Source organism: Tyto alba, unplaced genomic scaffold (assembly GCF_018691265.1).
Source record: "Tyto alba isolate M040663 unplaced genomic scaffold, T.alba_DEE_v4.0 Super-Scaffold_48, whole genome shotgun sequence".
Lineage (NCBI taxonomy): Eukaryota > Metazoa > Chordata > Aves > Strigiformes > Tytonidae > Tyto > Tyto alba.
In genome coordinates this window covers 26,882,244-26,908,428 of record NW_024881324.1, presented here as the reverse complement: position 1 = coordinate 26,908,428, position 26,185 = coordinate 26,882,244, and the positions used below count along the sequence as shown (strand labels likewise).

The window sequence follows — 26,185 nt, the reverse complement described above, 5'->3', positions numbered from 1 at the left end:
CTGGGGAGAGACGAGTGGTGAGCTGGGGAGAAACGAGTGGTGAGCTGGGGAGAAACGAGTGGTGAACTGGGGAGAAGCGAGTGGTGAGTTGGGGAGAAATGAGTGGCGAGCTGGGGAGAAGCGAGTGGTGAGCTGGGGAGAAGCGAGTGGCGAGCTGGGGACAAGCGAGTGGTGAGCTGGGGAGAGACGAGTGGTGAGCTGGGGAGAAACGAGTGGTGAGCTGGGGAGAAACGAGTGGTGAGCTGGGGAGAAGCGAGTGGTGAGCTGGGGAGAAGCGAGTGGTGAGCTGGGGAGAAGTGAGTGGTGAGCTGGGGAGAAGCGAGTGGTGAGCTGGGGAGAAACGAGTGGTGAACTGGGGAGAAACGAGTGGTGATATGGGGAGAAACGAGTGGTGAGCTGGGGAGAAACGAGTGGTGAGCTGGGGACAAGCGAGTGGTGAGCTGGGGAGAAACGAGTGGTGAGCTGGGGAGAAGCGAGTGGTGAGCTGGGGAGAAACGAGTGGTGAGCTGGGGAGAAGCGAGTGGTGAGCTGGGGAGAAGCGAGTGGTGAGCTGGGGAGAAACGAGTGGTGAGTTGGGGAGAAGCGAGTGGTGAGCTGGGGAGAAGCGAGTGGCGAGTTGGGGAGAAACGAGTGGCGAGTTGGGGAGAAGGGAGTGGCGAGCTGGGGAGAAACGAGTGGTGAGCTGGGGAGAAGCGAGTGGTGAGTTGGGGAGAAACGAGTGGTGAGCTGGGGAGAAGGGAGTGGTGAGTTGGGGAGAAGCGAGTGGTGAGTTGGGGAGAAGTGAGTGGCGAGTTGGGGAGAAACGAGTGGCGAGCTGGGGAGAAGCGAGTGGTGAGCTGGGGAGAAGCGAGTGGTGAGTTGGGGAGAAGCGAGTGGCGAGCTGGGGAGAAGGGAGTGGTGAGCTGGGGAGAAACGAGTGGTGAGTTGGGGAGAAGCGAGTGGCGAGCTGGGGAGAAGGGAGTGGTGAGCTGGGGAGAAACGAGTGGTGAGTTGGGGAGAAGCGAGTGGCGAGCTGGGGAGAAGGGAGTGGTGAGCTGGGGAGAAGCGAGTGGTGAGTTGGGGAGAAGCGAGTGGCGAGCTGGGGAGAAGGGAGTGGTGAGCTGGGGAGAAGCGAGTGGTGAGTTGGGGAGAAGCGAGTGGTGAGCTGGGGAGAAACGAGTGGTGAGTTGGGGAGAAGCGAGTGGTGAGCTGGGGAGAAACGAGTGGTGAACTGGGGAGAAGCGAGTGGTGAGTTGGGGAGAAACGAGTGGCGAGCTGGGGAGAAGCGAGTGGTGAGCTGGGGAGAAGCGAGTGGCGAGCTGGGGACAAGCGAGTGGTGAGCTGGGGAGAAGCGAGTGGTGAGCTGGGGAGAAGCGAGTGGTGAGCTGGGGAGAGACGAGTGGTGAGCTGGGGAGAAACGAGTGGTGAGCTGGGGAGAAACGAGTGGTGAGCTGGGGAGAAGCGAGTGGTGAGCTGGGGAGAAGCGAGTGGTGAGCTGGGGAGAAGTGAGTGGTGAGCTGGGGAGAAGCGAGTGGTGAGCTGGGGAGAAACGAGTGGTGAACTGGGGAGAAACGAGTGGTGAACTGGGGAGAAACGAGTGGTGAGCTGGGGAGAAACGAGTGGTGAGCTGGGGACAAGCGAGTGGTGAGCTGGGGAGAAACGAGTGGTGAGCTGGGGAGAAGCGAGTGGTGAGCTGGGGAGAAACGAGTGGTGAGCTGGGGAGAAGCGAGTGGTGAGCTGGGGAGAAGCGAGTGGTGAGCTGGGGAGAAACGAGTGGTGAGTTGGGGAGAAGCGAGTGGTGAGCTGGGGAGAAGCGAGTGGCGAGTTGGGGAGAAACGAGTGGCGAGTTGGGGAGAAGGGAGTGGTGAGCTGGGGAGAAGCGAGTGGTGAGTTGGGGAGAAGCGAGTGGTGAGTTGGGGAGAAGCGAGTGGTGAGTTGGGGAGAAGCGAGTGGTGAGCTGGGGAGAAGGGAGTGGTGAGCTGGGGAGAAACGAGTGGTGAGCTGGGGAGAAGGGAGTGGTGAGCTGGGGAGAAGCGAGTGGTGAGTTGGGGAGAAGCGAGTGGTGAGTTGGGGAGAAGCGAGTGGCGAGCTGGGGAGAAGCGAGTGGTGAGTTGGGGAGAAGCGAGTGGCGAGCTGGGGAGAAGCGAGTGGTGAGCTGGGGAGAAGCGAGTGGTGAGTTGGGGAGAAGCGAGTGGTGAGTTGGGGAGAAGCGAGTGGTGAGCTGGGGAGAAGCGAGTGGTGAGTTGGGGAGAAGCGAGTGGCGAGCTGGGGAGAAGGGAGTGGTGAGCTGGGGAGAAGCGAGTGGTGAGTTGGGGAGAAGCGAGTGGCGAGCTGGGGAGAAGGGAGTGGTGAGCTGGGGAGAAGCGAGTGGTGAGTTGGGGAGAAGCGAGTGGCGAGCTGGGGAGAAGCGAGTGGTGAGTTGGGGAGAAGCGAGTGGCGAGCTGGGGAGAAGGGAGTGGTGAGCTGGGGAGAAGCGAGTGGTGAGTTGGGGAGAAGCGAGTGGCGAGCTGGGGAGAAGGGAGTGGTGAGCTGGGGAGAAACGAGTGGTGAGTTGGGGAGAAGCGAGTGGCGAGCTGGGGAGAAGGGAGTGGTGAGCTGGGGAGAAACGAGTGGTGAGTTGGGGAGAAGCGAGTGGCGAGCTGGGGAGAAGGGAGTGGTGAGCTGGGGAGAAGCGAGTGGTGAGTTGGGGAGAAGCGAGTGGCGAGCTGGGGAGAAGGGAGTGGTGAGCTGGGGAGAAGCGAGTGGTGAGTTGGGGAGAAGCGAGTGGCGAGCTGGGGAGAAGGGAGTGGTGAGCTGGGGAGAAACGAGTGGTGAGCTGGGGAGAAGCGAGTGGTGAGCTGGGGAGAAGCGAGTGGTGAGTTGGGGAGAAGCGAGTGGTGAGTTGGGGAGAAGCGAGTGGTGAGCTGGGGAGAAGCGAGTGGTGAGTTGGGGAGAAGCGAGTGGCGAGCTGGGGAGAAGCGAGTGGTGAGCTGGGGAGAAGCGAGTGGTGAGCTGGGGAGAAGCGAGTGGTGAGCTGGGGAGAAGCGAGTGGTGAGCTGGGGAGAAACGAGTGGTGAGCTGGGGAGAAACGAGTGGTGAGCTGGGGAGAAGCGAGTGGTGAGCTGGGGACAAGCGAGTGGTGAGCTGGGGAGAAACGAGTGGTGAGCTGGGGAGAAGCGAGTGGTGAGCTGGGGAGAAGCGAGTGGTGAGCTGGGGAGAAACGAGTGGTGAGCTGGGGAGAAACGAGTGGTGAGCTGGGGAGAAGCGAGTGGTGAGCTGGGGAGAAGCGAGTGGTGAGCTGGGGAGAAGCGAGTGGTGAGCTGGGGAGAAACGAGTGGTGAACTGGGGAGAAACGAGTGGTGAGCTGGGGAGAAATGAGTGGTGAGCTGGGGACAAGCGAGTGGTGAGCTGGGGAGAAACGAGTGGTGAGCTGGGGAGAAGCGAGTGGTGAGCTGGGGAGAAACGAGTGGCGAGCTGGGGAGAAGTGAGTGGCGAGTTGGGGAGAAGCGAGTGGTGAGCTGGGGAGAAACGAGTGGTGAGCTGGGGAGAAGCGAGTGGTGAGTTGGGGAGAAACGAGTGGTGAGCTGGGGAGAAGCGAGTGGTGAGCTGGGGAGAAGCGAGTGGTGAGCTGGGGAGAAACGAGTGGTGAGTTGGGGAGAAGCGAGTGGCGAGCTGGGGAGAAGCGAGTGGTGAGCTGGGGAGAAACGAGTGGTGAGCTGGGGAGAAGCGAGTGGTGAGCTGGGGAGAAACGAGTGGTGAGCTGGGGAGAAACGAGTGGTGAGCTGGGGAGAAACGAGTGGTGAGCTGGGGAGAAGCGAGTGGTGAGCTGGGGAGAAGCGAGTGGTGAGCTGGGGAGAAACGAGTGGTGAGCTGGGGAGAAGCGAGTGGTGAGCTGGGGAGAAACGAGTGGTGAGCTGGGGAGAAGCGAGTGGTGAGCTGGGGAGAAGTGAGTGGTGAGCTGGGGAGAAGCGAGTGGTGAGCTGGGGAGAAACGAGTGGTGAGTTGGGGAGAAGCGAGTGGTGAGTTGGGGAGAAGCGAGTGGTGAGTTGGGGAGAAGCGAGTGGTGAGCTGGGGAGAAGGGAGTGGTGAGCTGGGGAGAAACGAGTGGTGAGCTGGGGAGAAGGGAGTGGTGAGCTGGGGAGAAGCGAGTGGTGAGTTGGGGAGAAGCGAGTGGTGAGTTGGGGAGAAGCGAGTGGCGAGCTGGGGAGAAGCGAGTGGTGAGTTGGGGAGAAGCGAGTGGCGAGCTGGGGAGAAGCGAGTGGTGAGCTGGGGAGAAGCGAGTGGTGAGCTGGGGAGAAGGGAGTGGTGAGCTGGGGAGAAGCGAGTGGTGAGTTGGGGAGAAGCGAGTGGTGAGTTGGGGAGAAGCGAGTGGCGAGCTGGGGAGAAGCGAGTGGTGAGTTGGGGAGAAGCGAGTGGCGAGCTGGGGAGAAGCGAGTGGTGAGTTGGGGAGAAGCGAGTGGTGAGTTGGGGAGAAGCGAGTGGTGAGCTGGGGAGAAGCGAGTGGTGAGTTGGGGAGAAGCGAGTGGCGAGCTGGGGAGAAGGGAGTGGTGAGCTGGGGAGAAGCGAGTGGTGAGTTGGGGAGAAGCGAGTGGCGAGCTGGGGAGAAGGGAGTGGTGAGCTGGGGAGAAGCGAGTGGTGAGTTGGGGAGAAGCGAGTGGCGAGCTGGGGAGAAGCGAGTGGTGAGTTGGGGAGAAGCGAGTGGCGAGGTGGGGAGAAGGGAGTGGTGAGCTGGGGAGAAGCGAGTGGTGAGTTGGGGAGAAGCGAGTGGCGAGCTGGGGAGAAGGGAGTGGTGAGCTGGGGAGAAACGAGTGGTGAGTTGGGGAGAAGCGAGTGGCGAGCTGGGGAGAAGGGAGTGGTGAGCTGGGGAGAAACGAGTGGTGAGTTGGGGAGAAGCGAGTGGCGAGCTGGGGAGAAGGGAGTGGTGAGCTGGGGAGAAGCGAGTGGTGAGTTGGGGAGAAGCGAGTGGCGAGCTGGGGAGAAGGGAGTGGTGAGCTGGGGAGAAACGAGTGGTGAGCTGGGGAGAAGCGAGTGGTGAGCTGGGGAGAAGCGAGTGGTGAGTTGGGGAGAAGCGAGTGGTGAGTTGGGGAGAAGCGAGTGGTGAGCTGGGGAGAAGCGAGTGGTGAGTTGGGGAGAAGCGAGTGGCGAGCTGGGGAGAAGCGAGTGGTGAGCTGGGGAGAAGCGAGTGGTGAGCTGGGGAGAAGCGAGTGGTGAGCTGGGGAGAAGCGAGTGGTGAGCTGGGGAGAAACGAGTGGTGAGCTGGGGAGAAACGAGTGGTGAGCTGGGGAGAAGCGAGTGGTGAGCTGGGGACAAGCGAGTGGTGAGCTGGGGAGAAACGAGTGGTGAGCTGGGGAGAAGCGAGTGGTGAGCTGGGGAGAAACGAGTGGTGAGCTGGGGAGAAACGAGTGGTGAGCTGGGGAGAAACGAGTGGTGAGCTGGGGAGAAGCGAGTGGTGAGCTGGGGAGAAACGAGTGGCGAGCTGGGGAGAAACGAGTGGCGAGCTGGGGAGAAGCGAGTGGTGAGCTGGGGAGAAGCGAGTGGTGAGCTGGGGAGAAACGAGTGGTGAGCTGGGGAGAAGCGAGTGGTGAGCTGGGGAGAAACGAGTGGTGAGCTGGGGAGAAGCGAGTGGTGAGCTGGGGAGAAGCGAGTGGTGAGCTGGGGAGAAGCGAGTGGTGAGCTGGGGAGAAACGAGTGGTGAACTGGGGAGAAACGAGTGGTGAGCTGGGGAGAAATGAGTGGTGAGCTGGGGACAAGCGAGTGGTGAGCTGGGGAGAAACGAGTGGTGAGCTGGGGAGAAGCGAGTGGTGAGCTGGGGAGAAACGAGTGGCGAGCTGGGGAGAAGGGAGTGGCGAGTTGGGGAGAAGCGAGTGGTGAGCTGGGGAGAAACGAGTGGTGAGCTGGGGAGAAGCGAGTGGTGAGTTGGGGAGAAACGAGTGGTGAGCTGGGGAGAAGCGAGTGGTGAGCTGGGGAGAAGCGAGTGGTGAGCTGGGGAGAAACGAGTGGTGAGTTGGGGAGAAGCGAGTGGCGAGTTGGGGAGAAGCGAGTGGCGAGCTGGGGAGAAGCGAGTGGTGAGCTGGGGAGAAACGAGTGGTGAGCTGGGGAGAAGCGAGTGGTGAGCTGGGGAGAAACGAGTGGTGAGCTGGGGAGAAACGAGTGGTGAGCTGGGGAGAAACGAGTGGTGAGCTGGGGAGAAGCGAGTGGTGAGCTGGGGAGAAGCGAGTGGCGAGCTGGGGAGAAACGAGTGGCGAGCTGGGGAGAAGCGAGTGGTGAGCTGGGGAGAAGCGAGTGGTGAGCTGGGGAGAAACGAGTGGTGAGCTGGGGAGAAGCGAGTGGTGAGCTGGGGAGAAACGAGTGGTGAGCTGGGGAGAAGCGAGTGGTGAGCTGGGGAGAAGTGAGTGGTGAGCTGGGGAGAAGCGAGTGGTGAGCTGGGGAGAAACGAGTGGTGAACTGGGGAGAAACGAGTGGTGAGCTGGGGAGAAATGAGTGGTGAGCTGGGGAGAAGCGAGTGGTGAGCTGGGGAGAAACGAGTGGTGAGCTGGGGAGAAGCGAGTGGTGAGCTGGGGAGAAACGAGTGGCGAGCTGGGGAGAAGTGAGTGGTGAGTTGGGGAGAAACGAGTGGTGAGCTGGGGAGAAGCGAGTGGTGAGCTGGGGAGAAGCGAGTGGTGAGCTGGGGAGAAGCGAGTGGTGAGCTGGGGAGAAGCGAGTGGTGAGCTGGGGAGAAGCGAGTGGTGAGCTGGGGAGAAACGAGTGGTGAACTGGGGAGAAACGAGTGGTGAGCTGGGGAGAAACGAGTGGTGAGCTGGGGAGAAGCGAGTGGTGAGCTGGGGAGAAGCGAGTGGCGAGTTGGGGAGAAGCGAGTGGTGAGCTGGGGAGAAACGAGTGGTGAGTTGGGGAGAAGCGAGTGGTGAGCTGGGGAGAAGCGAGTGGCGAGTTGGGGAGAAGCGAGTGGCGAGCTGGGGAGAAGTGAGTGGTGAGCTGGGGAGAAGCGAGTGGTGAGCTGGGGAGAAACGAGTGGTGAGTTGGGGAGAAGTGAGTGGCGAGTTGGGGAGAAACGAGTGGCGAGCTGGGGAGAAGTGAGTGGCGAGCTGGGGAGAAACGAGTGGTGAGCTGGGGAGAAGTGAGTGGCGAGCTGGGGAGAAGCGAGTGGCGAGTTGGGGAGAAGCGAGTGGCGAGTTGGGGAGAAACGAGTGGCGAGCTGGGGAGAAGCGAGTGGCGAGCTGGGGAGAAACGAGTGGTGAGCTGGGGAGAAACGAGTGGTGAGCTGGGGAGAAACGAGTGGTGAGCTGGGGAGAAGCGAGTGGTGAGCTGGGGAGAAGCGAGTGGTGAGCTGGGGAGAAGCGAGTGGTGAGCTGGGGAGAAGTGAGTGGTGAGCTGGGGAGAAGCGAGTGGTGAGCTGGGGAGAAACGAGTGGTGAACTGGGGAGAAACGAGTGGTGAGCTGGGGAGAAACGAGTGGTGAGCTGGGGACAAGCGAGTGGTGAGCTGGGGAGAAACGAGTGGTGAGCTGGGGAGAAGCGAGTGGTGAGCTGGGGAGAAACGAGTGGTGAGTTGGGGAGAAGCGAGTGGTGAGCTGGGGAGAAGTGAGTGGTGAGCTGGGGAGAAACGAGTGGTGAGTTGGGGAGAAGTGAGTGGCGAGTTGGGGAGAAACGAGTGGCGAGCTGGGGAGAAGTGAGTGGCGAGCTGGGGAGAAACGAGTGGTGAGCTGGGGAGAAGTGAGTGGCGAGCTGGGGAGAAGCGAGTGGCGAGTTGGGGAGAAGCGAGTGGCGAGTTGGGGAGAAACGAGTGGCGAGCTGGGGAGAAGCGAGTGGCGAGCTGGGGAGAAACGAGTGGTGAACTGGGGAGAAACGAGTGGTGAGCTGGGGAGAAACGAGTGGTGAGCTGGGGAGAAGCGAGTGGTGAGCTGGGGAGAAGCGAGTGGTGAGCTGGGGAGAAGCGAGTGGTGAGCTGGGGAGAAACGAGTGGTGAACTGGGGAGAAACGAGTGGTGAGCTGGGGACAAGCGAGTGGTGAGCTGGGGACAAGCGAGTGGTGAGCTGGGGAGAAACGAGTGGTGAGCTGGGGAGAAGCGAGTGGTGAGCTGGGGAGAAGCGAGTGGTGAGCTGAGGAGAAACGAGTGGTGAGCTGGGGAGAAACGAGTGGTGAGCTGGGGAGAAGCGAGTGGCGAGTTGGGGAGAAGCGAGTGGTGAGCTGGGGAGAAGCGAGTGGTGAGCTGGGGAGAAACGAGTGGTGAGTTGGGGAGAAGCGAGTGGTGAGCTGGGGAGAAACGAGTGGTGAGTTGGGGAGAAGTGAGTGGCGAGTTGGGGAGAAACGAGTGGCGAGCTGGGGAGAAGTGAGTGGCGAGCTGGGGAGAAACGAGTGGTGAGCTGGGGACAAGCGAGTGGTGAGCTGGGGAGAAACGAGTGGTGAGTTGGGGAGAAGCGAGTGGTGAGCTGGGGAGAAACGAGTGGTGAGCTGGGGACAAGCGAGTGGTGAGCTGGGGAGAAACGAGTGGTGAGCTGGGGAGAAGCGAGTGGTGAGCTGGGGAGAAACGAGTGGTGAGTTGGGGAGAAGCGAGTGGTGAGCTGGGGAGAAGTGAGTGGTGAGCTGGGGAGAAACGAGTGGTGAGTTGGGGAGAAGTGAGTGGCGAGTTGGGGAGAAACGAGTGGCGAGCTGGAGAGAAGTGAGTGGCGAGCTGGGGAGAAACGAGTGGTGAGCTGGGGAGAAGCGAGTGGCGAGTTGGGGAGAAACGAGTGGCGAGCTGGGGAGAAGTGAGTGGTGAGCTGGGGAGAAGCGAGTGGCGAGCTGGGGAGAAGCGAGTGGCGAGTTGGGGAGAAACGAGTGGCGAGCTGGGGAGAAGCGAGTGGCGAGCTGGGGAGAAACGAGTGGTGAACTGGGGAGAAACGAGTGGTGAGCTGGGGAGAAACGAGTGGTGAGCTGGGGAGAAGCGAGTGGTGAGCTGGGGAGAAGCGAGTGGTGAGCTGGGGAGAAGCGAGTGGTGAGCTGGGGAGAAGTGAGTGGTGAGCTGGGGAGAAGCGAGTGGCGAGCTGGGGAGAAACGAGTGGTGAGCTGGGGAGAAACGAGTGGTGAACTGGGGAGAAACGAGTGGTGAGCTGGGGAGAAACGAGTGGTGAGCTGGGGACAAGCGAGTGGTGAGCTGGGGAGAAACGAGTGGTGAGCTGGGGAGAAGCGAGTGGTGAGCTGGGGAGAAACGAGTGGTGAGTTGGGGAGAAGTGAGTGGTGAGCTGGGGAGAAGCGAGTGGCGAGCTGGGGAGAAGCGAGTGGTGAGTTGGGGAGAAGCGAGTGGTGAGCTGGGGAGAAGTGAGTGGCGGGTTGGGGAGAAGCGAGTGGCGAGTTGGGGAGAAACGAGTGGCGAGCTGGGGACAAGCGAGTGGCGAGTTGGGGAGAAGCGAGTGGCGAGCTGGGGAGAAATGAGTGGTGAGCTGGGGAGAAGCGAGTGGTGAGCTGGGGAGAAACGAGTGGTGAGCTGGGGAGAAGCGAGTGGTGCGTTGGCAGCGAAGAGGGAGCGCGGGGAGCGCCCATCTGCCCGCGCCGGCCCCCTGCGGCTCAACGCCGGGCTGCCCGGGCGATCCCGAACGCCGGAGATAACGGTTTCAATCCTTGGGGTCAAGTGAGCGGCCAGGATTAAGTACAGTAGTTCCATTCAATTAATGGCGAGTGCATTTTGCTGTATTTTAGGGAAGCTAAAAATCCCCTAATATTTTAGGGAAGCGTCAGTTGGTGAAACGCTATCTGGGTATCAAGCGGCGTTATAAGGTTTGCCTCCTGGCTTGGCTTCCTCTTGGAAGTTTTACAGCTTCCAGCCGTTATAAGGCACACTAAACAGGAACTCTGAAAGCGATTTTGTTTTATTTATGGTTATAAAAAAAAAAGGTTAGTTCTAACAGGAAACCTGAAGTATTTAAAGATAGCAACAGGCAGTATGAACACCACTCCTGCCCACCACTTCCCCTTCGGAAAGCAAGTAGTTCTTTTTCAGAGAATTAATATTCAGAGCAGGTCCAGTTCATCTTACCTGCCGAGTTCAATTTATTACATAATAAAATCTGATTTATTCTCATTTGGATATAGAGCATATAGCCATATAAGCACAAGCCATTTATAAACAGTTACTTTCCAAGTAGCATAATATAATACCCACTCTCTTAGGTATTTCTGAGGAATACCAAATGTTACTCGCCGAAGGGCAGAGATAAAAAGCAGTGTTTCAGATCTGAACATCGTGCCCGGAGCTAATCACTAGTTATGCTGATACCTTTTCAGTTCTTCAGTTGGGAGAAAAAAAAAAAAAAAAAAAAAAAAAAAAAAGCAGACTAGTATGCTTCTTCAGTGAACTTTTCTGAGTCTGGTAAACCTAACTCTCTCTTTATATTTTACTTACAGAACGGTCTTATTGTTGCCTGTTACCAAGGTTATGTGGATATTGTAATAGCCTTAGCACAATGCCCTCACCTTGATGTGAACTGGCAGGACAACGAAGGGAACACGGCTCTAATTACAGCTGCACAGGCAGGTAAGGAAAGGCTCTTTGGTTCACCTCTCCATACAGCATTGTAGGAGGAGTGTGTGTTGTGGCTATTATTTTTAGGATTTTTTTTTTTCAAAAAGTCCTAGAAGAAATTGGTCTGCACAAAATAATCCTGGCCAAATCCACTCCCAAGTAAGTTTGTCATGATTTTCTTTAAACTAATTAATCAACAGTAATGTTTATCCAATGAATTAAGACAGAAAAAGCTATATGTTTCTAGTAGATGCCACTAACTATTTGAACTTAAAAAAAAAATCTTGCCCCAGGGGTGCAGTACTATATTGCTTTGGTCCTTTAAGCATATTTTCCTATGTTTGCTCTGGCAAGCAACCAGTCAACATTGTGGTCATGTAACGTGCTGTATTAGTGCTGATAGCATCTCTCTTCACATGCTTGTTGCACCTACCTCAGTGGGTCTGTAGTAATTGCTGACTACAGGAAAATGTATCACCATTAAGAAATATCTTAGCTGGTAAAACATTCTTCAACCACTCCATAGTTAAAGCCAAAAAAAAAAAAAAACCAAACCCATTTACACAGTCTCTGCAGGATTCAGTGTTTGCCAATGCTGCTTTTATAGCAGATTGATTATATTGACATCGACCATGTTAATCCTGATGCAGGCTGGAGCCAGAGCTGAGTTTATCCCCAGGTTTCCTTTTATCTCCAGCAGCATGGTAATATCCAATGAACAAATGTAACAGATCACGTAAATGTAAGAGATGCTCCTAAAGAGTTACTAGCTTCAAGTGTACAGTTAAAAAGCGATCAGTTGATTATTCCTGTTAAGACTGAAACACCGTGCTTTAAGGGAAGCTGTAGTTTTCTCTTACAAGGGTTAACAAAATGCTGAAGTAGGTAGATCAGGAAAGATTTGACCAAGGAGGTCATCACTTTGTAGTCTACAGGCTGTTCCAAGGGCTGCCTGGCTCCGCATCCACCGTTTCCTTTGCATGCCTCAAGCACGCTCCTCAAGGGCAATCACTTTACGAGGCAATGCATGCCTGCTCTTTCTGACCATATCTGCTCAGTGGTGAAGAATATGGGATGTTGGTGGGAGTTGATGGGACACAACGTTCTCTCCCAGACCCAGGCTGGCTGGGGAAAACAAATTTCCATCAGGCAACGTCAATGGACATTACAAGCCACATCTAAAGATTGGGCCAGTTCCTCTGATGTTAACTTTGTAGTATTGCCACTAGGCATTTCCAAAGTACCAAACTTTGCTTTGTGTTGTGCCAAAAAGTGAACTCTGCTAAAGAAGTCACTGCGGGATAAGCTTTGTATACTGGAAGACAGAATTGCAACCACAGTAGCCATGCTCATAGCAAAGTCACGAGTACAGTAGCTTTCTAAAGAAAGTGGAGTAAGTCTCCAAAACTCTAAACTACTTTTATTTATCCGCTCTAATATAAATTTGGGCTGTAAAAGGTTTAACACTGACTCCTTGCTGACCTTTATAACTCATGATAATGAGCTCAGGATTAATCCAGAGGGCTGACATTGACTCAACACTCTCTGCCAGTACTTGCTATTGATCCCCAAAGCAACTGGAAATTACTGTAGTCAGCGGAAGCTTATACAAATTCTTAACACTTGGATGTTTCCCCTGACTATGATAATCCTGAGCTACAGCATTGACACCAGTTATTTAATTCATTATCACAAGATACTGCTGTAGTGTTAATAGAGATTACTGTGAGGTTAACATTGCAACCAGAGGAGCTAGAGTGCAATAGATGCTGCTTAATTATTGCTGAACGTTAAGTAGTAACACTGAGCAGTGTATTATAAAGAACTGAAAGCAAAGCTTATGCAAGCTTTCATTTAGTAGAGGATTTATTTGTTTGTTTGTTTGTTTGTTTGTTTTTAAAAAAAACTTTTGGCCATGAAAAGAATAATATTTTTGCAAAATAAATTATTCTGAGAGATCGTTGTTATTTATACAGAAAGTATGTGTTTTTCTGTGGAGAGTCCAATAGCAAATCCACATTATTTCAGTTAATTATAAGGTGATATCAGAAGGTTTCAGAAAGCGCTGCCATTTTTGTTACAAACTGCTGACCAGGTGGGTCCATCACATATGGCCAGACCCTGAGGAGGAGCTGGCTGGGAAAGAGGCTGAGGTCCCGATGGATCGTTCCTTGTGTTTCAGAGGCTGCATCGTTAACACGAGGTACAGAGACTGAGGGAGGTGACAGGGAGGCCTGTTTACTTTTGCTAGAGGAGTTTAAAATCTACACGTGCCTATGCCACTTCATAACTGCCCAGACACGATGCTCAAAGCTGGGCATCAGCTTGCATTAAATAGAATTTTCTTAAAGACCCAGCTAGAGTCTCAGAAGATCAGTGAATTCAGTTCCTTATATTGCTTTTGATAATTTAAGATTCTCGCCTTCAAAGAAAGTATCTAAAGTTGAAGTTTTTTTGCACGGGCTGAGAAAGATAGGCTGGAAGGGTCAGTGAAAAGCAGTACTTTCTTAACAAGCTTGTTAGTATAGAAAAATAACCACAAAGAGCTCTGCTTAGTGTGCAAGTTTCAGGTTTGAAAGTTGGTCTCTTCACTTGCTCTCTCAGTATTTTTTACAGAGGTGGGATCCCTTCTCAAAGAGATCTTGCCTTCCGAAACGGAATTTGTTGCAGCCTGCAGCAGGTGGTGCCCAGAAACGGGTAGTGATGCTGTTAAAGCAGAAGCAAAATCATTAAACAGCAGTACAAGGAGAATGCAGAAAAAAATGGGAGATTGATGCAAACGAGAGACTGAAATAACTAGTGGAAAGAAAGGAAGGAAGGAGAGTGGTTTCAATAAAAGGGAAAAGGGAGGAAAATTACATTAAACATTTTTTTTTCTCAGTTCTGCTGCTGCTGAGCACATAGCTACATGGGTGGCAGCATATGGTAATTGGCATACACTGGTGTTTAGAGAGCCATATTTGCTCACAGAGTTTAGATGTTTTATGTTACAGGGACCAGTCTGGGGCAAAGCTGTAGAGCTGGGAACGCAAAATCAGAAGTTATCCTAGGTCCTGTTTAATAAGGGAGGCACGAGAACACAAACACTGAAAGCATCCAGGGGATAAAAGGTTCTGGGTGTCTTCAGTTCCATCCATCCACCAGAAAGCATTCACCACCCTTAGACCAAACACAGGCTTTTTGCAGGTACAATTCAAAATTGTGATGTTGTCTGCCAGATCATCTTCCTTATTATGCAGCTAATCCTTCTGCCTGTATTACACAGATTATTAGGTAATATTGTCATCATTACAGGCATTTTCTCTGTGGCAGCAATTAAGTGAATTAAGCTATTACAGACATCTGTGCTGATCTCTAAATATAGTTCACAGGGTGAAGAAGTGTACCCTTAGCATGCCAGTTCTGGTGGAAGATAGGTCTGGCTTACAAACAGCAAGAGCCTGATACGAATTCAGTATCACCAAACAGGCTGAGGCCAGGCTAATTTATTTGAGAGCTGCATGCAGCTTTCATAGCAGACTTTAAATCATGGAAGACTGACCTGATTTGCTATTTAGATACGGGGTTCTAGTTCACCCAGACACCGGAGAACTGAAGCAAACTTTATGGCCTTAAATCAAAGTGTATGACAGGGCTTGAACAAAAACTTGGCAGCTCTGAGTTTTGCTTTGAATTTGATATCTGGTTTGAACTAGAAATTTGAAGCAAACCTCAGAGGGCAGAAGCTCCTGCAGATTAACACTGGAGTGGTTTGCAGGAATTAGAGTCACAAACCTCTTCACTTCCTTTGTTATGTTATTGCCGGTATTTTTTCTGTCTCATTTTGAGGCTCTCTGTAGTCCCCTGGAGAGTTTGGCTAAGGCCTTTCAGGATTGACTCTTAGGATTGTCCTAGATTTGCAAAACGTCTCTTACTGCAGCTATGCTTTTGGCAAAGGGAAGACCATCTTTAGTAATGTAATAACTGCCGAAAAATCTTCCATCTTATTATTTCTCCTTGTTTCAGTTCCCATCTCTGGTTTCGGAAGTCAAAAAAAGCAGTATTTCACCTGTTCCAAAACCTTCAAGAAGAGCACGTCCTGAAAAACAATTTGGGCACAAAGATTCTCCCGGTAGTAACTGATACTCTGCCAGGATTTGATTTTATGCCATAAAGTCAGTGAAGCTGAAGCCTCTGTGTTAAGTAAGCAGGCCTGGGTCACTTGATCCTGCCCTCACCTCAGTTCACTTTTGCTTTGTTCAGCTCGCTGCAGTTTGCCGTATCTTTGTATTTCATTTGCATTAGAATGCACGAGGTACAGGGAGCTCCTTATTTGGTTTTCTCTGACTCTGGTGTTGCTAAACTGATCTGCGCTATCTCTACATCTGCTCAGGTTTCAGGAGAGTTTCCAGTTACACAGCAAGGTAGCAGAGTCCAGCAAATTCTAGGAGATACAGAGTAACACCTAGAAAACATCTTAAATTAATCGGTAAAGATTTTCTTAACTTGCTTTCCAAAGTGAATGCAGTTATGTGTTGGTACAAAGCGACTGCTGATGAAATCTGCACCAGATGTGACACTATAGACTTTTTAAATTGTCCTGTATGAATTACAATCTGCTTCAGTAACATTTCTAGATGAATTTGAACGACATGCATCACAAAATATTCAGCTGGACTGCAGAGTGAGATGAGAGAGTATTTTTACAGCTCCCAGTAATTAAATTGTGATTGTTGCAGCTGCCTGACAGACTGCATTATTTTATAAAGCATCAAAGCATCATAAAATGAATGACAAGTGAAGGGAAAACTGTTTTGAATGAGTCATAATGGCACTAGATATTCATCTTGTTCTGATAGTCCAGCTATAAAGATTTGATGTTTTAATTGGTCTTCCAACCATTTAGCCAGAGATGTCTTCAAGTACTCGGTGTGCCCTTGCTGACACCAGTTATCCTGGCGTACGAGGCACATGAATTGCAACAACAGTTACTTTCAGAAGCAGAACTTAAGTCATTTATTTCGCCACCAAAACTGAACAGCGGCCCCATTTTCCTATTGCTGGAGAGTAGACAAGTGTCTTTACACTGTCAGATGGAAAAATCAAAATGTGGGATTCTACACAAAATATTCCTTTGTCTCCTATCAGGCCTGGCACGGTTCATTAGTATTATTGTCTGGAACTACCATGTGTAATCACTTTCTAATGAAGCGCCATGATTGTAAGGCTCAAATTTAACAGGGGAGGGAAAATTCTGCACCTTTGCAGACAGTTCCCCCCGGCGATGGCCCTTCCTTCCATAAGCTTCAGGAATTCCCTCTCCAGTGCTACTCACCGAGTCAAGAAACTGAGGCCCCTTGCAACCTCGGAGTGACCACCTCTGGTCTTCAGTTATTCCCTTACTTTAAACTGACTTTTCAGAGAGGAAAGCAACTTGAGAGAAGGTGGGAACCCAGGTTTCCAGGCTCCTATCCCGACGCTCTGGTCACAAATCAGTGTCACGTAACCCTAAGGTAGATGACTGCAACGAGTGGAAGAGGATACAAGGAAAAGAGATCTTATTAATTATCTGTATTCTTCCAGTTATCAAGCCTGTAGGAGTAATTTTTGGTTTAACCTTGAGGCGCAGTGCCTTAACTCCGTGACATATCTTCTCTGCTTTTTTCATTTCTTTAAAGGGCACATAACGATTACAAACTATTTGTTGAACTATTTTCCTGGGCTTGATATTGAGAAGAGGAATGTCTTCGGATTCACAGCACTGATGAAATCTGCGATGCAGGGCCGAACTGAATGCGTGAAAGCCTTGATGTTGGCAGGTATGCTAAGTTGCTTCATCATCATCATCTAACTGTAAATACTACTAGACAGTCACAGGCAAACGCCAAGAAGAAAACTGGCTCTTGGGGTGTTTACTCTGAGTGGTGTGATGCAGCCTTCCCTGGAAATGGGCGCAGCTTTTAAATAAGTCATAGACAAGGTGGTGAAGCCGCATGCTGCAGGTGCAGGAGCGCTCAGTTTGCCTGCGGAGTTCTCAGTATAAGATTCATTGTCTCCAGGAGAGTCTGGGGAGCGTGACCGTCCAGATTTGTAGACGAGTTGTTAATGGAGTTCATGACACAGCTGGGAAAGACACGCCGGTCTCCTGCTGCCAGCTCTGGGGGTGTGACGGTGCAAGGGTCCGTGATGGTGGTGGGACCTCTGCTTCTCCCTCCAACCGTGGCAGGCCGTGGGGCAGGGACTGGAGAGCTCTGGGGGCTCTGGCTCCTGTTAGCAGTGTTGGGTGTAGAGTTAATGTCACACAGTGGGCGTTGGTGGGAAATCTGGTGACATAGGTAATAACCTCTCTTTTTAACCCCTCTACGGATCTGAGTTTGGTCTCCAGGTTTATGGGCAACAGGGCACCAGCAGGCCTGTGTCTGCTGCAAGGAGGGAGTCATGGCACAGGGTGTGAGCAGATCCATCTCTGCCCTCCCGCCTCTCTTCACATCTGAGAACAGGAAACGTGTTTCTTGCTATTGGCTCTTGACTGCAGCTGTAGGCACTACGAGGTGAAGGGGTCCTGGAGAGGAAACCCGAAAGGGTGAGAGACGCCGGGGCAACAGCTTCTACAGGAGCAGTCCCAGCACACAGCACCTTTTAGCCACAATGTTGTATTGCTAGTGCAGAATTTTCCAGTGCCCATTATAATTTATCACTTAAAATGAAACTTCAGTTCCAAGGACTTACGACTTTTCTTTTATTATCACTGGAGATCTGATGGAAGCTTGTTCCTTTTGTTTGGGTCACTAGAAGCTATTTCACAACCTTTCCATCTTTGTAGATATCTCAGTCCTTGTTATTCTACTTCTTGTACAAGAAGTATTGATCTCAAACTTCACTATACGGTTGCTGCCTCAGGCATCTAAATAGCCACCTTCTTGTTTTCATGATTCATAAGAAAACAGAATACTGGGGAAAACAAACCTTTAGCCAGCCAGAAAATGACCTTGTTAGCCTCCGTGTCAGGTTTACCTACAGAAAGTTGTATCGTCCTGTTGGTGCAGCAGAGATGGTGAGAATACCAAAGATCATCCATTGGCTAAAGAAGTGTAGAGTTAATATACTCCGTGATTCTAAATTGCAGTTTATCTACATGTTTTGGTGAGTATTTTGCAGGTCCTCACATTTTCAGCTCAAAATAGGGGCCACAAAGGAAGTGTGAGAAGTTGCCTGCACCCATTTTAATGTCTGATTACTTTTTAGCACTGTACAGTCTGGTGAAACGTAGGGCAGGAGGGAGCTGCTCGTTCAGAGTGGATTTAGAAGTAGTTCAGGCTTTAAGGGATACTGAGTGGCTGCTGGCAATAAAGTGATAGTTTGCTGAAGGAGGTGGAAGAAATAATTATTGAAACATGTGGTGAAAAAAACAATTTCACAAATAAAAAAGCAAAATTCTACGTTAAAAAATAAGAATGCATGGAAACGCAGGGGCAAAACACCCATAATCAGCTGTGGGTCTACTTGCATAGCTACAAAGCAGGTATGTGTCTTTAGAAGAGAGTTACAGCCAGGAGGTTTTCAAACCCAGTCTCTGTTTAGTGGCTTAGGTGATGGGCACCTACTTATGGCAATGCAGGAGGTAAGTAAAGGAAAATAACTCACCTTTCTAGCTGCCTAAGCATGGATTTAACACAGTCAAATGGGAAAGATGTAATGGCACCGTGTGACAGATGGTTGGAGCTAGATTGTCAGGGTGATTGCTCCTTCCAAGATTTGAGTTCCTGGAGGGTGGCCAACGTCAACCGCTACAAGATTAAGGCGCTCTGAGACACTTGGCCATAACGTTGCTCTTTCAAAGCGAGTCTTTGGAACATGGGAACTTGCTGGTGGTGGTGGTGTTGGGGGGGGGGATCCCAGTCGCTCCTCGGCAGTTTGTCACAGGCTGCTGCCAGGCGTTCAGCAAGCGAGCCAGCCCGAGCGGGGGCACAGAAATGCCGCTAGTCGCTCATGTGCCAAGCCCTGCTGCAATCTCCAGTGTAAACTCGGTGCTGCTTTAGTCAAGTCATCGGAGTGGCTGTGGATCTGGAGACTGGGCTTTGGAGACGGTGTATAAAACAGGTCGGTAACACGCCCGAGCTCTTTCGCTCCCTCTCCTTAAACTCAGGAAGTCAGTTTTGCACCTCAAGGGGCATTAAACCTTCTTAATCAAATAGGATATTGATTTCCCAAAGGGGCATGCGTATTCAAATCAGTTGTGCTGAAGGTGATCTTCAAGGCAACTTTTGCAAGAAAATCAAGGCAACTGGCAAATGCAGTTTTCCTAAAAGAAAACCTGTAGGCTGTACTTACACTGAAATGACGGTTCAATAAGATTGCTATCACATTTAAAAAGGGACATGACTATTCATGTCTCTTCCAGATGAGGCATTCTGCTGAATGACAAGTTTGTTCAGAAATGCCTCCTGATTTGTACAGAAAATCAATGCCACTATAGTAAATCATGCCTTAGAGGAGATTTTGTGACACAAGGAACAAAGTCAGCATCAATTTCGGTTGCAAGATCTGGATTTCAATACTGGGTAGTATTGTTTTCTGAGATAAAGCTTCCAAAACACCTGGGGAGGCATCTGTCAGGGAGCAGCAGGAGTGGGCTTCTCCTCAGAGAGGTGAGCCAAGGGTGGCAGCGAGGCACACAGAGGCACTAGCCCCATCAACAAAGGCGCTTCTCGAAGAAATGGAGCAGCACTGGTGACAGTAACCAGGATCGGGCACTACGGCAGCGATTGCCAGGTAAGTCCATGGAGACAAGGTAAGTCTGAAGTCAAAAAAAAAGAAATTAAATCGGTGGGTCGGGGTCCAAATCAGCAAGGCATGTGGCCAGGCCCAGGCGTAGCTGCACCAAAACTCGGGCGAGGGCCACAGCTGAGCCTCAGTGCAGCCCCTGAGCAAGAGCGGGGAGGCCCCAGTGAGCGCTCTCTCACACAGCTCTTTTTGCACAACTCTGATCCAGGGTCTCACAGCTGCGCCGTTTAACAGAGCTGGCTTGTCCTTTTCTTGAATGTAATGGTAAGCAGATGTCTATACCGCTTGCTGGTTTACTAGCAGAGCATACCGTTTATCACAATGCATAGATGGGGGCAAATCCTTTAGCCACCGTTCTTCCCGTGGTAGGTGCATAACAAAGAACCAACTTCCATGTAACCTGCCGTGTTCCCAGTCAGCTCTAGTGGGAGGGAGTGCAGACCGAGGCAAGTGTTAAGAAGCGGCCAGGACAAGAGGCTAGCTTGAGATGGGAGAGATTCGGGGGGTAGGATGGTTCAAAAACAGGCTAGTGGAGCAAGAGGACATGTCTTTGTACGTCTTTGCTCCTCCCCTCACTGGTTTATCTGCAGCTTCTGCAGTCACGAACTTAAGTCAAACTCTGCTGCCTTTGAGATCTTGGAATCCTTTCTTCAGTCCACAGCTAATGAACTCTTTGATTTGATTAACTCTCCCTGCTCTTTGCCTCCTCTCTGCCTTCCAGCCCGGGCCCTGTGCTTGACTCCCTGCAGTGCCCCTGTGCTTTCACTCTGAGTGGCCCTTTCTGCAAATTTCACTTAAATTACACTTAAACTGAAGCCAGATCTTTTGCTTAAGGTGTCTACATCCACATTTGCTCTTGGTCTGTGTCTCTAGCAATCTCTTTTTAGGGATTTTCTCGGAGACTTAGGAATCATCTGAAACTGAGGTTTCGGTCACTTTCCCCATGTTTTCCTTTTTCTTCTGTTTTTCTGTAACGACAACACATCCTTTGTGGGAAGGTTGTACTGGACCCGTTGCAAACTGCTTCCTGGTTAGCATTCCTTATATCTATCTGGTCCCCCTTTTGTGAGTTTGAAATACTGTCACCAAGATAATCCACCTGGAAACCCCCCAAATTTTATCATGATACTTCTCTGGCCTATTTCAGCAGGTCTTGGTCTCTGGACATCAGCCTCTTCCAAAGCAATGGGGCAGAATGTTCTTTTGTGACAAGATCTGTGTAGGTCAGTTTTGTGTTGGCTGTTTCAAAACGGTGGTTCGGGCGATACAGAAGCCCTTCAAGAAGTCAGATGTTGCGGCCCATTCGTATCCCATCTTGAAACCCTTTCAAGAAACCCAGAAATTATCTACAGGGCCAGTGATACGTGTAAACCAGAGCTGAATGTTAAAGAGGCCAGTTATGTTGAAAGCAACTGGGCAAGGTGCCTGTCCCAGGGAATGTGCAGCAGAGCTGCTGAACAAAGCCTACATTCTGGAGCAAGCAAAACTCCCTCTGAGATGAGTCAAAGTTTAAAGGCAGAATATAAACCAAAGGATTTGCAGCTTAAGAACGTGATGGCCTGAAACCAGCGAGTATCCACTCATGCTTGTTCTCCTCTACAGATTTCATTCATTTGCCCACATACCCCTATACTCTAAAACATCAAGATGTGTGTGCCCGGGGAGCGTGTCCAGGGTCACTTGGGTGCAGTGCAGAGGATACGATGCTGGCTGTCCAGTCCAACACGTCTCTCGTATTCTTTTTCATTGGTGACACCAAGTTAGTTTTGGGACCGATCTTTTGTACCCTTCAGCGTTCGCCAGCTGTAACGTGTTGGGCATTTGTGGCAGTCTTGCTGACTTCAGCTTCCAAAACCACTCGTTGCTACTCATTGTTCTGCAGCAACCCTTCCAAAGATGCACTCTGTACTGAGCTTCCTCTGTCCTTTGCAGAGCTCTTCTGTGAGAGCAGAGCTAGGCACATGCCATCCTCACTGACAAATGCCCGTGCTCCCCCACTAATAACGGAACTGAGAGGACTTCCCTGCAATTTTCTGATGGCCAGGGATTGCGGCAGCATTGGATATGTCACTACAGAAGTTGTAAAGGACACAGCAGAGCAGGCTAGGATGCTGGCTCCTCCTGTTACGCTTGGATCCTCTCTTCAGGCAGCCAAGTGCTCTGGAGGAAAAGAGGGTAACCTCACGCAAAAGAGAGGAGAAGGGCAAAATCCCATATGAGGGGGCTTATAGGAACATGGAGAGATCAAAAGGAAGGCAAAGCTGGAAAAGGATGCAGAAATATATGAGAAGGAAGAATGGTGATTAGGAACTGGTGCCAGAACTGGAGGTATAAAGACCATAAATTGGGAATGGGGGGGAGGAAAGGTCTAGAAATCATTTCTTTTCAGGACATAACACTGTACTTTAACTGTCTAAGCCTCTGCTGTCTAGCATGTGTCTCAGTCGCCTCTTATGGCTGGTCCACTTGGCGACAGTAGCATGGTTTTGCTAACAATGAGTTCATTTCCCCAGGGCTGATAATCTAAGGTGGGTGAGAACAGCTGCTCTGGGCTCAGACTGAAGTTCCTTCTTGCCCATTATGCACTCTCTGCTGTGTCTGGAAACTTTCCTTATATTTGATCACCCTTGTCACCATCCTCTCATCTTTGCCTAGCTCTACGGTGTCCTTTCAGAGATAAGAGAACCTGAATTTTATACCTGGTGGTTTCTCTTTTTTTTTTTTTTTTTTTTTTTTTTTTTGGTCTACTTTTTGAATGCTTTTCTACAAATTCCTTGTATTTTATTTGCTATTTTTGCCCCTGGTGAGCACTGAGTGAATATTTTCATGGAACTTGCAATCATTAGCCCAAAATCTCTCTTCTGAGTGGCAGCAATCACTGCAAAGCCCGTTATTCTGTATGGGAAGGATTTTTGTGTACAGAATTGTTTGTTTCTGTATTCGTCACTCTTTTCTCGCCAGCTCGAGCGAATGGATTTTAAAATGGCAGGCAACATTCAATGCAGTTGAAATTCATGATTTGAATTTTGATATTTCAAAGTCATTTTTTTTGCATTGTTTTAATAGAATTTAATATATATAGCCTTGATTTGGTTTTTGTTTGTTTGTTTCGAATAGATCAGGAGTTCGGAAAGTCAGGAACCTGATCTCTCCTTACTGCATGTTCGTTTTGACACAGATATTGTTGTGTGTTGTAGGTGACGTTTTCCTGCAGGGAGCTGCCTGTTTCAACGCCGACCACAGCAACAAAACTGTGGGCAGTTTCATTAAGTAACGCTAATTGGTTTTGTTTTCTTTGAGGGGCAAATGTTCACGCGACCGACCCAAGCCGCGGACTGACTTCATGGGAGTGGGCTTGTTACACAGGAAGATCAGAATCCGCCTTCATCATGCGAAAGCTGATGGACAAGCCATGCCCGGAGCAGTTTTGTGATCAATTTAATCCAGAATGGCCAAAGATGAAGGAACTTCTTGCCAAGGCTGCAGAGCCAAAAACCTGTTTGCAGAGGATTTCCGAGTGCATGAGGGCAGCTGTCTCATTACGGTCTTTCTATGGCCCAGAAGAAGAGGGGGTCCTCGACCACATGGTGAAGGTGACAACGAGTTTGGGCAGCCCTTTCATTGCTCTGTCGTGCCGGACCGTGTGTCCAGGCAGCCCACCTTCTGTGGGGAAACGCAGACTGGCCGTTCCAGAAATCCTGAGGAGGCAGAGGGCCGAGGAGATCCGATCGCGGGACAAAGATCACATCAGCAGCTACGAGAAGCTATTTCAGCACTCCAAAGTCACGCTGATCCCCAGGAAGAGGGACCGGCGAGCCAGCCTGCAGCCCGTCAGCCTGACGGCCTCCCAGGTGAACCCCGTGGGCGCCAGGAAAGCAAGCCTCCTGCCCCTCCACCTGCTCAGACGGAGCAGCGTCAGGCCGGGATTTGTCATCCCCAAAGTCCGGATCATCAAGGCGCCTCCGCCCACCTTCCAGCCAGAACAGGTGAGGAGGAGGAGCAGTGCGAAGGACGACCCCTATTTGCAGATTCCCAAATGGAGATACAAGGAGCTGAAAGAGGAGCGGAAGAAGGCAGAGGAGCAAGAGAAGAAAAAAGCAGCAGAGGCTCAGAAGCAGAGGCAGGTGTCCCCTGCCAGATGCAGGACCTGATTTAAAGGCAGCTGCTTAGAAGGTTCTAGAGCCGTTAGTCTCGTTATCTGAGCAAGATAACAGACTGAATGCCTTCGCGCACGCCCACTGCGCACGGAGCTCCAGTGCTGGAAAATGGTCTTTGGGGTGCAGAAGCAGGGCAAGGGCTGTGCCACAGTGTGTCTGACGGTGCAGCAGGGAGGTATTTTGAGGGGGAAGGCTTGTTAAGTTTGCCTCTCTGCTGTCGAGAGGAAGTTTTAAGCGGTGCAGTCCTTTTGCGGTTTCTTTTTTCTCCAGTTCCGGGTGAATGACGGAGAAGCAGCTCGAAAAACAGCATGCGTGGGAAAGGATCGTGTTCTGTGTTTGTTCATTTTGTAACGGACAAAATTAAGGAGTTGTGCTTTTGACACCACACTTCCCTCCCTCTCCTTGCTTAGGTAGACGTATTGCAAGGTTTTATAGTTGTAATGAAAAGTTTAAAATTATACCCCAGTGCTGGTGGGCAGTGAAAATCCAGGTCCACAATTGTGTTGAATATACTAAGCACTTTAATTCCAGTAATCAAAGTTTAAAACAGGATAGGTATTAAACCATACAGGTCTATGCAGTCTGTATGGATGCAGTTCTTAATGCTATTGTTTGTTCTGTTGAACATAAGAAGGGCCACATATGAAATATTTCTGTAGTCGAGGCATTCACATCCTCTGCAGGTATAAATCAGGGGCAGGGACTGATTTATTTGGAGCAGCAGATAAAGCTGAGATAATTTTTGAATGCCACTGTCACCTCCCCCGTTTGCTCCCTCGTGAAGTTTCCCTGTATCCTCTATCTGTTGTGTCCTCTGTAGTCTCAGGGAATTTTTTGTCATTGTGTTCAACTGTGAAATAAGGGAGATGGTGAGCCACAGGTGGGCTTCTTTTAGGTTGATATTTAAGTTCCTCTTAAAAAAAAAAAAAAAAAAACAAAACAAAACCTACCAGGTTTATTGGGAGCTTTTTCAGATTACAGCCAGGACAGGAAAATTCTGCAGCTTCCAGAAGTTCAAGCAGTTTTCCCAGGTATCACGACTGGTCGTACGCTATGAACAGCCCGTCGGAGATGCAGGACCAGGCAGCTCAGCCACTCAAGTTTAGAAAGCGTGGCCAGATGTCATTGTGAGCTTGGGTAGTACACCCCTGGGTGCCCGGAGAGGGCAGTACCTCACCCCCCTGTCCCAACGCTGGCAGAAAAACTTCCCTAGTATAGCAGTGCATCTCAGAATGTCAGTTCCCGCAGGTTAAGGTTACGGCCTCATCTGTTTTTACCAGCAGTCAGGCTGCACGGCATGCCAAACCCTGGCAAATTCGGATAAAGGAGGGCTGTAAACCTGCTGCTTGCTGAAGAAAGACCACATTCATAAAAGTAAAGGTCAAAAGCAAGCGGCAGGTCACGCAGCGCATGCTCAGGCTGTGTTTTTTGCTCAGGCTCTGCTCCCGTTCGAAATTAAATGTGCTGTGGTGTGCCCTCCTGACGGCGAGGCTCTGCTGGAGCCTGGGCAGACCACAGCTGCTGCTGTCACCAGCTTCTTCCCTCAATTAAAGCGGGGGAAAACTTTCCCATCCTTTACTCCCACGGCGCAAGGAGTGGCCACATTCTCCCTGAACTTGTAATGAAACTGTGCGTGTCGTGGGAGAAATAAATTCGGTTGATTGAAAACTAGTGCGCAGGTTGGTATCGCTAGCTAGAGCCTGCGGGGTCGGGGCTTGACAGGGCTTGTGGCAGACGTGTGAAACAGGGATTTTTCCACACAGCCTGTTCTCTGTACGGCTTGTTGGCCTGCCTTGCCAGCTAGCTTCCCAGGTCAGAGTTGGAGGAACAGACACCCTGCTAATAAACCTCTCCGGCCCTGCGGATATAAAGAGGATTTTAGTCTGCCAGTGCATCAGTGCTGTGGAATTCATAGGCACCAATTTTGCAATGGATTTAGTGTGACTAGAATATAAGCTGAACTTCTTTCTTTGGAGAGTAGGAAGACAATCTTTTATCTCTGTGGCAAAGACATCAGGGTGGACTTTGAATTAGTACACTGGATGGAATGGTTTAGCTATTAATTTTCGTTTGCTGCCAACCCAGCGTACTGAAGATTGAGCATTCAGATTCAGTATCTGAAAAGCACCCTGTGCTGCAGGTGAACACTTGAATTTGCACTCTGGGTATCGCTTGCAGGAGACATACACTTGACAGGTGCTCTCAGGGATTAATGTACAGTATGTTAGAGTTAGGGGCTGAAGATGAAGCCTGTTTTCTAACCCTTTGTACTTTAATGTGTATAAACACGTGGTATTTCCATTAAAAGAGGCACAAGCTGTTAAACTTCTTTGGTGACCTTATTCTTCAGAGTGGTTTGGGGATTCTGCCTTTCGCTTTTCAGTAGTTCAAAAAGCCCACCCGCTTTCACCAATCAGCCCCATCTGAAAGCAGTTTGGTTTTCCCTGGAAGGAGCTATTGTGGGGTAACTTCCACTCCTCGTGAATTTTTCCCTAGGCGTAAAAGCAAGCCACTACGTCTGTCCCGACATCGGGGTCCGGCTGGCCATCTGGGTGGAAAGAGAAGCCGTCGCTCTGATGGCCCTTGGCCACCTTGCTCCCCTGCAAGCAGGCAGCCCCCCCGGCACCCCCAGGGACAGTGGGGCCCCGTTTCGTGCGTTTGTGTCGAGCTTTGCGCTCGTTAGGTTGGCAAGAACAGGCACAGGGGGCTCTGCCTCCTCACTGCCTGCCTCCCCCGCTGTCTTAGGCCTCCTCTTCATCACCACCTTCACCCAAAGTGCTGAGCCTCTCCCTTGCTTTTTTTTTTTTTTTTTTT

General features: G+C 51.0%; 1 protein-coding gene across 1 annotated transcript in view; it reads left to right on the top strand.

Annotated features, from left to right (window-relative positions):
- Window positions 1-25,700, top strand: part of ANKRD33B (ankyrin repeat domain 33B) — a 60,613-nt gene extending 34,913 nt beyond the window's left edge. Inside the window, exons 3-5 of the mRNA XM_042806644.1 lie at window positions 10,334-10,463; window positions 16,109-16,249; window positions 22,515-25,700. Of these exons, the coding sequence (XP_042662578.1) occupies window positions 10,334-10,463; window positions 16,109-16,249; window positions 22,515-23,365 (1,122 nt within the window). The 3' untranslated portion in view covers window positions 23,366-25,700. The remainder of the gene's footprint in view (window positions 1-10,333; window positions 10,464-16,108; window positions 16,250-22,514) is intronic.
- The last annotated feature ends 485 nt before the right edge of the window (window positions 25,701-26,185 follow it).